At 44.8% G+C, this 13,325-nt stretch overlaps 1 protein-coding gene across 1 annotated transcript in view; it reads left to right on the plus strand.

The window, feature by feature from the left end:
• Window positions 1–427: 427 nt before the first annotated feature.
• ARHGAP20 (Rho GTPase activating protein 20) overlaps window positions 428–13,325 on the plus strand; it is a gene marked incomplete at both ends in the record, with an annotated part of 63,947 nt that continues 51,049 nt past the window's right edge. The window contains 2 exons of the mRNA XM_080353269.1: window positions 428–526; window positions 10,475–10,560. Coding sequence (XP_080209395.1) covers window positions 428–526; window positions 10,475–10,560 — 185 coding nt within the window. The remainder of the gene's footprint in view (window positions 527–10,474; window positions 10,561–13,325) is intronic.

Here is a 13,325-nt window from a genome sequence, read left to right on the forward strand (position 1 = left end):
CCAACCCTGCACTCTGGAACCCCACCCCAGCTCTGGGCCCTGCAGCAGTCACCCCAACCCTGCACTCCGGACCCCGCCCCCGGGCCCGGGACCCCCCCGTCTGCAGCGCGCGCAGGGGCAGGGCGCGCGCCCCCTCCCCGCACGAGCGCACTACCCTCCCACCGCCCCCCGACTCCGGCGGCGGCGCATGCGCGTCGCGCTTCTCCCCCACCTGCCTCTGCACCCGTCCCCACAGAGCGGGGCGCGAACCTGCTGGGGGCGTGGTCTGGCGGGGGGCGTGTCACAATGGGGCGTGTCCCAATGGGGCGTGTCCCGCGGCGGGGGCGTGGCCGCGGAGGGCGTGGCGCGGCGCGGAGCGCCCTGTCCATGGTGCGGGCGGCGGCGGCGCGGGTGTCCCCGCGGCGGGAGGGCGGTGGCGCGGGGCTGCATGGACGCGATGTCCCCGCAACAGGAGCACCTCGGGCCGGGCCGCTCGTCCTCGGTGAGCGGCGAGACCAGAGGCTTCGCTGCCGCCGACAGCAAGAAGGTGAGGCCGCCCCCGGGAGACCCGGCGGGAACGCGCCCCCCTGGTCCCCGCCCCGGTCGCGGAGCCCCCCGCGGGCCACCGCAGGTCAGCGCGGCCCCACGGGGCACCCCGCGACCCACTCTCCCCGGGTCCTGAGCCGCCGCCGCCAGAGCAGCGGTCTGGGCGGCACGGCGCATCGGGACGGGGTCGGGGGAGCTGCCGGGGGAGCTGGGGTTGCGGCGGGAAGGGCTTGCTGCACGGGAGCCCTGAGGAGCTGGGGGTGCGGCGGTGCCCGCTGGAGCTGAAGGGTCTTTGACGGGTAGATAACCCCGGGGAGCTGGCGGGGGTTCCTGCACGGATGTCCCGGGAGCACAGGGAGGCTGCTGCCTTGGTGCCCGGGGTAGGTAAGGAGCACTGCTGCATAGGTGACCTGGGCAGACAGGGAAGGGTTTGCTGGGTGGTGGTGGTCGGTGGAGCCGAGAGGCTTTGCTGTGTGGATTTCCTGGTGAGCTGGGGCGGTGTGTGCTGCATGGATGTGCTGGGGAGACCTAAGGGGAGGCTTTGCTGGATGGATGTCTGGAGGTTTTGCTGGGTGGGTATCACAGAGGGCTAGAGGGAGGTTTGCAGAAAGGCTATCCAGGGGAGCCAAGAGGGATCTGCTGTGTGTGTGTCTGGGGAGAGCAAGGGGAGGATTTGCTAGAGCTGAGGGGTTTTGCTGGCTGCTCTCGCACGTGCTTTGTGCAAGAGAAATGTAAGACCAGCTTCCCAAAGAAGCGCCTTGTGCTGAGTGTATTACAACTGATAGCAGAAGAGCATCATCTTGTCTTCAAAACTGGTTGTAAAATCTGCTCGATATCTTGAATTGCTTTTCAGCATCTGACACGATCAAGTGCAAAATGCTCACTTCTGCATACAGCCAAGTACTTGTTTCTGCCTTATACTTGGCAGTAACAAGTGAACTGTAATAACCACATTCTTCCCACTGTGTAAAACAAGAACTTTTTTTTCTCCTTGCTTTAGCAAGTGCTCTAGTGTTTTTCTGCCTAAAGTAGAGCTGGTACCTTCTTGCCTTACCAATTTTGCCTCTCAGTGACATTTGAATCTGTGCACTGTCTTGTCTGTAGAGGTGTACAATACTACTGACTGTCAATTAGGCTGGCAGGATTAGAATGATTGGCCAGGTTACAGTGTCCTTTACTAAATCTGTCCACCTGGTGACATGAATTTAGGATGCGTGGTAGCAGAGGCTGAGCTTGTGTCCACTCCTGCTGCTGAGCAGTGGCCGGGGCTTTGCTGGCCATGGCACAGTGTTGTGGAGGGGAGTCTTGGGCCCTCTCCTCCTGCCGAAGCACCTCTTCTGGCTGGGGAACAATGCTTTTCATTTCCATGGGATGTGTCCATGTGTGCCATGTCCCACCAAGGCAGGTAGCACTCCAGCCTCACCACAGCTCTGGAGACCTCTTCTCAGGGCAGCTGCTGCCAACAGTGAAATGGTTGCCTGGAGAGTGTTTGGCCAAGATGTGTTTCTGAAGAGGGAGTGTGATACACCTACACAAAGTGGTGGAGAACCTTCTGCTGCCTGGCTGGACAAAGTGATGAAGCAGATGCCCTCTCCAAGTACTGCGATCTAATTTGAGATGGCTAAATGCGCAGCTTTGATTTTCCTTCTATAATTTCTTTCATTTTTGCTGAAGACAGAGTACCGTGTACTTTCCAACCTGTCAGAGCCCTGACGCCGGGCACCTGTCTGAAATGAGAAAAGATGCATACGTACTGTGAAGATGAACATTTTTTCGGACAAGTTCTACTTCATGATTCCACATGCTGAGGACAAATATTAATGGTAGTACTTGTGTTACCTATTCCTGCTCCATAGACCCAACAGCCAAAGGAACTCAGACCTTGTTTTTGCCAGCGCTGACAAGGGAACGGGAATATTACTTTTTATGGATCTTGGCAGGCCTTTTGGAATTCCTCAATGTGGAGGCACATGCGATAGGGGTACAGATGGAGATCCTCCTGTAGAGAAGCAGCTTGAGACCCTGGCTGTGCCATGCAGCATGTGGCAGCTTTGCACGCCCTGTGCGGCCAGCACAGGCGACCACCAGCACCCAGCTGCTTGTCCACGGCCACACTGCTCCCCTGAGACCACCAGCACACCATCTCTCTGTGCCTGTCTGTGGAAGAAGATTCCTACTGTTATGGATGTGCAGCAGTGCACTAGTCCTAATTTTGCCTGAAGCTGGATCTCAGTGACAGTTTGAATATTTTTATTTTACTACTTGGGTCTAGTGGACTCTCTATACACCTCTCTTTTGTCTTCCACTCAGTGCCAAAGCATAATATTTTTTTACAATTTAGAAAGTCTTTCTTATTACTATGGAGATTACACTGCTTGTATTGGTTATGTACAGTTAAATGGAAGAATGTGCTGGCAAGAAATCAGTTTTGATACTGGTGACACAACATGTGAAATTGAACATTTTTTTTGCAAATATGTGTTTAACATAAATTATTTTACTTTCTGGCATGAATGCCTCCAAATATGCGATGCTAAGAGATCACTGAACCTTTCTCCCTTTTTATTATTGTGACTATACCTTTCTCAAATTAGCTGAGATTTGCTACATTGTTCTGTGGTTGTCTGAACTTCATCTTTCACTCATCTGTCAAAACAAAGCTGAAGGATCACCTGCTTGATCACATCACAGGACCAAGAGACAGAAAATGTGTAGGACTTTTAAAATGTATTTTGTGTGACCATTTAAACTATTTTCCCAGAAACATTTCCATTTCTCAACATGCAAAGTGGTTTGAACTGCCAACCTGACAGTGGGAGTTTCTCTCTTTGAAATGCGTACAAAGCATTGGAGACACCCTGCTAAAAGGTGACATTGGGGTCCAGTGTTTTAGTTGATACTTTTGGAGAATTCTAGGCCAGATTCCCTCACTTGCTGGACCTACTGAAGTCACTGGACTATGTGTGGTTGACCTACAGAGAAGTTTTGTACCAAATGTTTAGTTTAGTAACCAATACCAGTAAATTGATGCAACTCTGAAGTGGATTGAAGTAACATGAGTACGAGTGATTATACTGATAGAGCTTATTTCTACAAATTTATCAAAACAAACTATTCAGCAGAGACATCTTTTATGCCAGTGTAACTATGTCAGCACTAGCAGCTGCGGTCATTTAGCCGTATTTATAAGTTCCTGGTGATTCACTTCTCTCTTCTTAAAAGGGCTAGATTCCAACCAACCCTGAATATTTTACACAAGACATTATTTGGTAACATAAGAATTCACTCTTAGGATTTTTTGCTGCCTCCTTGAAGTTTTCAAGTGACTACTTATAATTTTTTTGAGCCTCAGCAATTTTTTATATTTACTCATACAATGTGTGCAAACAATTAATCATTTTGCACACTAAGCAAATCATGTTTGTGGTTTGAGACTTGAAATATGGTATCCCATCACCGTAAAAATGTGTTTCTTTGTGATTCTGATCACTAATACAGCAACAGTTTACTGATAGGGAAAGAAGAGCTATAGTGTTCCACAACAGTGTACTAAATGGATAAAATTGAAGCAAATTAACGGTATTGGAAGAGTAAAGGTAGTAATACATAATATTCATCCGTCTACTTATCTTGCCCTGAAAAGATGAAACAAGTATGTGTTTGCCATTGTACCTGATGATACCTTGATCTGATGCCCTTGTATATGTGTTTTTTAACATAACGGTCCTTAAGCAGAGATTTCTTCTTCCTGTGAGTCTCTGTCCTGCTCACTGCAATCCTGGCTGAGGATCTGGGGAGTTGCTGTCAAAATCACACCTGTCAGTGCCAAGAAACTCGCCTGTCCAGGAACACTTCTGGCACTGTTTAGTGAAGCGATGGGCAATTCCTGTCACCCTGCAGACATATCCCGTAGCAATTTTATCTCTGATGAGGACGGAAGAAGACCCTATTTTAATGAAGTCAACCATGCAGTTGTTGCTTAGGTTGAAATCACCTTGGCAGGCTGTGCTGGTATATGATAAATTACTGTTTTGATGTGCCTCCTGATGCTGCTTTAATTATGAACTAGCATTAGCAATCCTTTATCTGTCCATGAGGGAAACTGAAGAAGAAAGATAAAAGAATGTGTTCTAGTTCTTCAGTTTCCTAGTCTTGGTTTGGTTTTTTTTGTCCCTCATGGTGGCAGTAGGAAAGAGAGGGACTTAGCAGATCATGTGGGATCTAATACCCAAGAACTGCATGTATCAAATGATTGCCTGTTTACTTAATGCTGCTTGAAGTATCCATGTGGAATCTCCTCCCTCTGTCCTCTGTAAACTGCTCCTGAGAAAGCCTTGCCGTATAGACACTAGGACAGAATTGTGTCCATGTGTGAACCTTCCTGCTTGGGCTTGAAAGGAAACTTTAAGCTTCATCAGAGGCACCAAAACCAGAGGTGCTGGTCTGAGCACTGTGGGCACAGTGCCGCTGGCAGTAGTACCCATGGGAGAAATAGTTAGTGCTCCCCTCCTCCACATTTTTAGTAGTCTTACACATCTCCATCTTCTGATGCAAATGGGTGAGATCTTTTTAACACATCCATATCAGATATGCTTTGGGAGGCAGATGGTAGAACATCTTTTGCTGTTAGTTTCTTCCATCTATTTTCTTTCTATTCTGAGATGGCCTTTAGTCCCCGCTTTGCCATGCTGTCCAACAGCTGCTCTTCCATGATTCTGTGCTTTTGCTTCCACTGTGTTGGTAGCTCTTTCCTCTTGTGCCCATGCAATTGTTTTCTCCTCAGTTATCCATCCAAAATAGCTTTCTTTTTAGGAAGGTCCTTGTAAGTAAAAGTATTCTGCCAGCATAAACAAAAGCACATAGTTTTGTCACCTGCTCTGCCTTTTTGGTAAATGGTCTCTCTATGAGACCTAGACATCTCTGCTGCCTGAGCCAGCAGTCATCTTCTCACCCTGTTTGTAAGGACTTGGGGGTTGCTATAGGTCAGTACAGGGTCATTTCTCACTCTACTAAGGTACAAGAGATTCGTGTTATTTCTGATATTTTTAGATAACCCTACACTGTAAGCATAACAGATATGGGATCATACTATGTAGGAAAAAACAATTTATTGCCTCTCATAAGTGGCCTGGTGATACAGGGAAAAGAGTGATGCCCAATTGTCCTGGAAAATTAACTCCTGGGTGCTGAGGATTGTTTTGATTTTTTGATTGTCAGGCAGTTAGTTGAACTTTCACTTACAATTTTTGGTAAAGATTTGTGTTCTGTGCTTTGGTTCCTGTTTAGCTAAACCAGAAATGCATGCCACAGATATGTTTTGTTGCTCAGACAACAAGAGCAGAGTTTGCATGGGTGAAATCCCTCACGCTTATTAACTTAGATACTTTTAAAGAGTAGGCTTTGTTAAAATCACACTTCCTTTTGTTAGAAATACAAAGCAGTGAGAGGGAGAGCTTAGGCACTTGAGTGCAATCCTCAGCTCAAGGTATTGGCACATCTGAGTGTTGTCCCTGTCACCCAGTTAAATGACCCAGGCAGATGTCCCAGCCTTGACCCACTTCTGGAGTGAGCCTGTAAATCAGGAGCCTGAAATCCTTTCGTGTCTGAGGCGGCTTTTGCAAGGGCGTCTGCACATTGCTGAGGAGGCATTTCTGCTGCCTTCACCTGTCAGTCAGGAACTGAACACATTTTTCAGCTATTTTGTATACACCCAGTAATATAATTTTCTCATCCTAAGCCCAAAATGCTCTCTGAGAAGACAATTGTTCCCCATGTTACTGAGCTCACAAACATGTCTATTCCCTGTCCTTTGCTCGGATATTATAGCAAGGAGAGGACTGAGCTGATAATTCAATTTTCTTGGCCACCTTAGTTTTCTAAGAGTTTTCTTAGTTTTATTAGTCAGTGGAGGAAAACAGCATTTCTAGGACAAGAGGAAATGTGTGCTGATTTTTTCCTTTTCCCTCTGTTGACTACAAAAGGAGCAGAGGGCAAACAGCTCAGGTGTGCAAGCCAGAGGTTGCTCCGGCCTCCTACACCTTTGCGGTAGCTGCAGCAGGGTATCTGCTCGTTGCATAGATTTTCACTTCTCTAGTACTTGTAAAATATTATAGACACTGTATATCTGTTACCTAAGTTACTTGTCATCACAAGATAAATAGTAAGGACCATGATTTTTTTCATGCATTCTTTATTTAATTCATGCTTTGCTATTGTCTTTCCAAACTTGATATAGTTAAGGGATATACACAAAGTACAAGAGAGTGCTTTATCTTCAGTTCCATTTTTGTTAAGACATCATGCAGATGCTGCTATATGTTACCTTTTTCACAGAATGGGGCTTAATATCATAACTCAACAACATATTAGTTTACATAAATTCCCTATAATACCATTATCCAGTTCAACTGTGAGGCAAAATCAGTTGAATACTGGCAGTCAGGAACACATTTTTCCCCCAGACAATGACTTGTGAGGTACTTGTGAAAGTTTTACCATAATCCATAGGGGTCCTAATTCCTGAGGAGAGACACTGTATTTTCGGTGATGGTTTGCGAGGTCACTGTCCTCAGCATGGTGGGCTGATCTGCTCATAAACCACCTACCATCACAGTTTACAAAACAGCGTTTCAGAGCATAGATCTGATCGTTATCTGGTGTAAATTCATTCTTTTGAAATCTGTAGGCCTGTGTCTGTTTATAATAGATGAGAAACTGGCCAAACACTGACACATACCACCAGTCCAACAACTGAAAAAGCAAAACTTTTTGTTTCTGTTGAAAAAAGCAGTCAAGACAACAAGCACCAGAAATTTAGAAAGTATGAAGTTAAACCTGAATCGGAGGGGAGGGGGGCGGGAACTGAAGCTTTTGAATGTGAGGAAGGCAAAAATAACTCCAGTTTGTCCTGACTGGTACAAGATTACCATCTTTGCATCTGGCACACCATAAACATTCATTATGGATACTGATTTTATGATACATTTCACATGGGTGTGACTCAGCCAACAAGTATGAGGCTTTCTCTCTGTGTTGACCTTTCTAATGAAAAAATAGGAGGTTATGATGTGGGACACATGTTTGAAAATGCTTCTCTGTGTCCCACACTTAGATAATTGGTCATTGCATCTCCTTTTGCTCCCAAACATCTGCTCTCACTACAGCTGTCCAGGATGTATCTCCTCCACATTACCAGGGTGACATCTTTGCACATATAAACGCAGTGAAACTGAGGAGAGCAGGCATCTGGGTCCAACTTAGTCAAAAAAGAATTTGTCCGCTTCCTTCTCAAAGTAAATCAATTCAAGTTATCATGATGGTCGCTTATTTTCTCTTCCCAAGCTCTGTACATAGCGAAATAAAAACAAAACCCCCCTTTCTGTCTGTAGTCAATGTCTCTGTGTAACATTTTTATTTGCATACAGCTGACCTGACTCACTTCACTTCTGCTGTGAAAATTTTCCTTTTCCAAATCTCATCAGTGATCTTTTTATGTTTTAAGGCTCTTTTTTTGTCAAGCTTTGCTTAAGAGCTGTATTAAGAGGCTGCCCGGAGAATCTGTGGAATCTTGTCTGCGGAGGTGACACAGACCTGGACTGGGGGTGACCCAGAGCGCTCAGCAGGTCCAGAGGGGCTGGGCCACAGTCCTCCTGCGATCCCCTCCAACCTGAGCTATTCTGCGCCTCTCTGACAGTTATTTAAGCTCTTATTAAACTTGCTGCAATCCTAATCTTTACCTTGGTCCTCAGATATTTAAGTCAAGACTAGAATCTCACTGCCACAGGCACTATTCTCCACTGCTAACCCAAGCATGACCAAAATTACCATAATAGACAGAGATTTTAAAATGCCGCATTTTCTTTTTCGTGGCTTCCTATTCAGACCTGAGAAGTCAAAGGAATTAAGATCTCTTTGAAAACATAACCAAACCTCCACTGCATTTGCAGGAGCTGAGATGCTCTAGTTTCAACCACCCCCTGAAAGCCACCTGCCCAATAATGAAACTTGCAATACATTTCCAATTAGGAGTTGATTCTATATATAAACTCCTAAAATCTGCTGGTTGCATGAGGTCTGTGGCTTGTCTTCCATAGGATGTTAGATTGCATTGTTACGCAGGTCTCTTTTTGCCTTCATATTTGTAGATATGCTACTTTTGAAACTGCTAACAGCTTTTCAGCTTTGCTAGCAGTAAGACAAACTGATTTCATTCACTAGAAAAAAATAGCAAAGTATTCCTTTTTTTCTCAAAACCACCAAAAATGGGCATCTATTTTGTTACTAATCTAGTAAGTTATTATCCAGTTATAGTCCTACCAAAGACAGCTAAATGTTGCCAGGCTTAGTTTATTGGTCTTGAGAAGGTTATTATTTGATAAAAGAAAGAGGAAAGTGGGATAATTTTGAAAGGTGAATTGGAATTACACAGTTGAATTTATAACAGTTGCTGTGCAATAGCTGTAACTGAGTATCATCTGACAAAACAAACAAGCATGCTCTACATAAATAAAGGGGGAACAAAAGAATGTCACAATAACAAATGCACTGTGATGAGTAAAAGAAATGCATTTGTTACAAGCGAGTAAAACACGTAGTACTGCCAAGTTTAATTTCTGTGAGGGGAGCGCGCTGTGCACCTACCCAAAAGACATATGTGCCACATCCAGCACATACGTTGGCACAAGAATCAGTTGTTGCCTAACATACCTGTTCCTGGCAGTCAGTAGTTATTTTTAGTATGAAGGGAGAAAGTCTCACTTTGCGATTAGCTGAGAACAGAGACTCCATGGCTGTCAAAGGTTCAGCTGTTGGTGTGTCCTCAGCGGTTACCGTGGTGTGCGGGACTGCTCCAGCACTGGAGACTGCCCTGCCGGGGTCTCAGGAGGAGTTCAACCCCAGTCCTTTTGTTCACCACTTTATTCTGATAAATATTTGATCTAAATAAGGCAACAACCACCCTTCTGGCGGAGGGTCGGTGAGAGCAGGGGTCATGCGCCCTGGCCGCAGGCTGCACGACCGGTTCTAGAGAGCGGCTCCGAAGTCAGGGCCGGGACTCCCGAGTCCTGCTTGTGGCTGCAGGAGGAGAGGATGCGGTGGTGAATACATCTGTGTGCAGGGAAATGTGTGGGTTTGTCTCCTGTGGGTGCTTTTGAAAATCTCTGCCTCTGGGAAAAAGTGTTGTTTATTTGCACAGTATTTTGACTGTAGTATTCAGCTGCACTCAATGGGAACCCGTGCTCCCTTGATAGCTGCTGACATTTTAATTTCTTTTTCCCGCTGCGTTCTCTGTGTTTGAGTGTCTCCTTCTTCCCATTCCCTGCCTGGTTCTGTGCTAAGAGCTGCCCTGCCTCTCACTTTCCTATTTTGTTCCATACATAATCAGGAATGAAAAAAATGTCGTAATTGTCTACTGAGAGACATGACGTAATGCTCCAGCTACATTAGTAGGGAAGGAAAATGCCCTCATCTCTAAGGATTTGGAAGAAAAAGCCCAATGTATTAATAGCATATAAGGCTAGGTAGGCAGGATCCACACCTTAATTTATATTAAATGTCAGACCTGACACAAAAATTTATCAAGCATTTGAAATTTGAACCACCACCACCACCTGGATATTTGATAAATTTAAAGTATAATAGATTATTAAGGGACAAAAAGTGGTTGAGGACAAGCTCTAGGGGTTTAGTTCATGTGTGCAGTGTGCCTCAAGTATCTACCTATAGACAATAATCATCAGCTTTTCTTTATCACTGTCTTTCTGGCTGTGCTCCTGTTTTTGTCAATATGTAATATTTTACAATGACTTTCCCCCTCCAGGTTTACTGGTGACAATAACTCAGCCCTTTTCCTATGGTTTGAAATTGGAGTCTGGCTGCGAAAACCCTGAATGCATGCAGTTACTGTTCTGAATCTCACCTATGATTTCATTTTGTTTCTCTTTCCAATCAGAAAATGAAGAGTTTGGCCCAAAGACGTCAGTCTGCACCATCTTTGATCTTTGTCAAAGCACTTAACAGATCTCGATCAGTCTCAAGGTGAGTCAGTGAGCTTTGCTGGCTGTACTGTTTTGCACTTTCTCAGCCCCAAACTTGAAACATTTTTGAGCTATTGTCCACACCTGGTTGTCAGCCACAATTCAGGCTGCTTGGTAGCTGCACGACTCTAAAGCCTGCTGAAAGATCTGATAGACCCAGCCCAGATGCCGGCTGATCCCCTGAAGGGGATTTCCTCAGTGCTGCCACACTAAGCTGTTTATACCCAACTGGGCAAGCAGAGCTGCTCCCCAGTGTGTGACCAGGCACGCAACACTTGGGCTGCTCAGTTCTAATTAATTTGTGGCTGGCAGAAGAAGATGAACATTTCCTACTTTCTGCTTTGTACACTTAGCAGTCGTTCTTGTGAGACTGTACAGTTTAATTTGAGCTGTGTTTCTGTCGTGGACCACTGCATGGTACAGGCTCTCCAGGGCTCTAGAAGCACCTGCTAGTTTAGGACAAAGCTGTGGGCCAGGATCTGGTGGTCACAGCCTTGTCCCATCCAGCACTGGCAGCTTGCAGGGCTGTGTATGTGGGTGCCTGTGGTTGTGAAGCACTCAGCATTTTTTGGTCTCATCTTCTGCCAGGATCAGCCTTTCCTCCTCTCTCCCTGCCCTTACGTAAATCTACCATAGGAATGGGCACTTCTGTGGAGCTTGTCCAGTGCCCAGCCACAGCCCCTGACCACTTTTGAACCACACTGCATATATAACTTTTGTCTTCCTGCACTGCAGGTCATTAGACTTTAAACTTACAAAACATAAGTGTTTATCAAGAAGGGAACCATCTGGTAGGCTGTTAACGCTTCCAGCTGTGTAGAGCTCTTTAAGAAGAAACATTATTGAGGGAAATTAAAGTATGGCTTTGTAAGGAATATTTTTTCCTCCTCTGTGGTGTGTTAAGTAATCAGTATGTGAGCTTTGGAAAGCTTTTTGTGTTTGATCTAACTAATACCTGGTTTCATATTTGTCATCATGGAGAATTCCATGGTATTTCAGAAAGCTGTGAAAGTATTCTGGGAAAACATCAGAGTTACAAAATAGGAAAGGAAAATGAGTTGAAACTACTTGCAGGTCTTTTTGCTGGCTATGACATAAAAGAGGAAACTTAGAAATGAATTCCTAGAGGTGTTTGCATCTTTTTTGTGTAGTCTAGTGGCCTGAGCCTAGGACTGAGAGCCAGCAACATGTATTCTGGTTCTGTCTGTAAAATTTCTTCTGTGTCCTCTCTCTGACTTTGATTCCAGGTCTTCAAAGTAACATGAATGGGTATTTTGTAACCCCTTCAATAAGAATACTGAATTTGTTTAGATTGTCGGTATTACCTTATTTATTCTTCATTTGCTACTATGTCTTCATTGTATTTGTAGCTACGTTCATAATTGTGATACCACCTTTCGGGCATTGTTGACAAGTTCATATCTGAGGCTGTGAAATTAGAGGTGGACTATTACTATGGGGAGTAATCGTAAATGGAGAATACAGGGAACAAAGATGGGATCTCTCAGCCCTTGGACTTTAGTCTTTCCTGAAGTTTATACACGTCTCCATAATGTCTTCCTTTTAAGCTGTCTTAAGACGTGCTCCTCGATATTAAGAGAATGAGCTATATTTGATGCTTATATTTCAGTCTTCTGTCATTTGCCTGCTAGGGTTCAGACATGAACATTTTTCTTCAATTCCACTTCTATGTTTTTGTTTGTTTTATTGCATGCTCTGTAAGTGTCAGAAATTGGTCGTAGATGGAGGGACACTGAGTGGGATAATACTCCGCATGTACATTTTCACCTAAGAATTCTATGCTTTCTTAAGTGTAAGTATGTCTTGCTTGTATAGCTCAGATCAGAATTATTTCCAGATCTGGCATGTGGGAGGATTTTTTTGGAAGGCCACTTGGCAGAAACTTTGTGGTGGAGAGGACTGAAGAGGGGAGAATGTTGCCTTGTTCTGCAGCAAGGGCAGTGCTTTGCCTCCCTGACAGACCCTGCCGATTCCACGACTGATGGATGTTGCTTCAGCCATGTCTGTCCTCTGCCAGTGGCATGAAGCAATTTAGCTGCTCCTGTTCTGAAGTCTGTGGCCATAGTGAGAGCTATTGGATGAAGTCTAAGTACTCCGGAGCCAAAGCAGGTGATTTTGTAGCTTCAAAATCTATCAGGTAGAGGGTAACACTTTGGATGGTGTTTATTATTGCTCACAGGAGCAGTAATTCTCACCTATGCCTGACTTGCTTGTTTGGCTGTGCAAAACACATTCCTCTTCATTACCAAACTGATGGATGAGTTTGAACTTTCCACTTGGTTTGTTGTGTAAATGCTTAACTCTTGTGAAGTGCTTTCTCTTAAGGCAAGCTGAAGAGCAACAAAATTGCTTCGTATGTTTTCTAATCTCCTCCAAATGTTCTATCTCAGACCTGCCTTAGCTCTTAGATCCCTTTCTTGTAGACACAGCCAGCCTGCAAAATCCATTATTCTCCTTTGGCAGTGAACCTTAATACTGGGACTCCGTAACACTAACTTGTTAATGGTTGATTAATGACTTGTAGATAATAAAGCCCCTATCTGAAGTTAGCAAACATCTGTGAGGGATTTATATGAATCTTCTCACCTCAGCAGCTGGCTCACCTCAATATTTGTTGAAATTAATGAACAAGTGCAAAGTTTAAAAGGGCAGGAAATACTTAGAAGCACAAGTCAGTTTGTATTTTTATACCGCTTTATATGTCAGGTTTCCTTGGTTTATACACAGGGCACTTTCATAAAATGT

Source organism: Nesoenas mayeri (assembly GCF_963082525.1).
Source record: "Nesoenas mayeri genome assembly, chromosome: 1".
NCBI classification, from domain to species: domain Eukaryota; kingdom Metazoa; phylum Chordata; class Aves; order Columbiformes; family Columbidae; genus Nesoenas; species Nesoenas mayeri.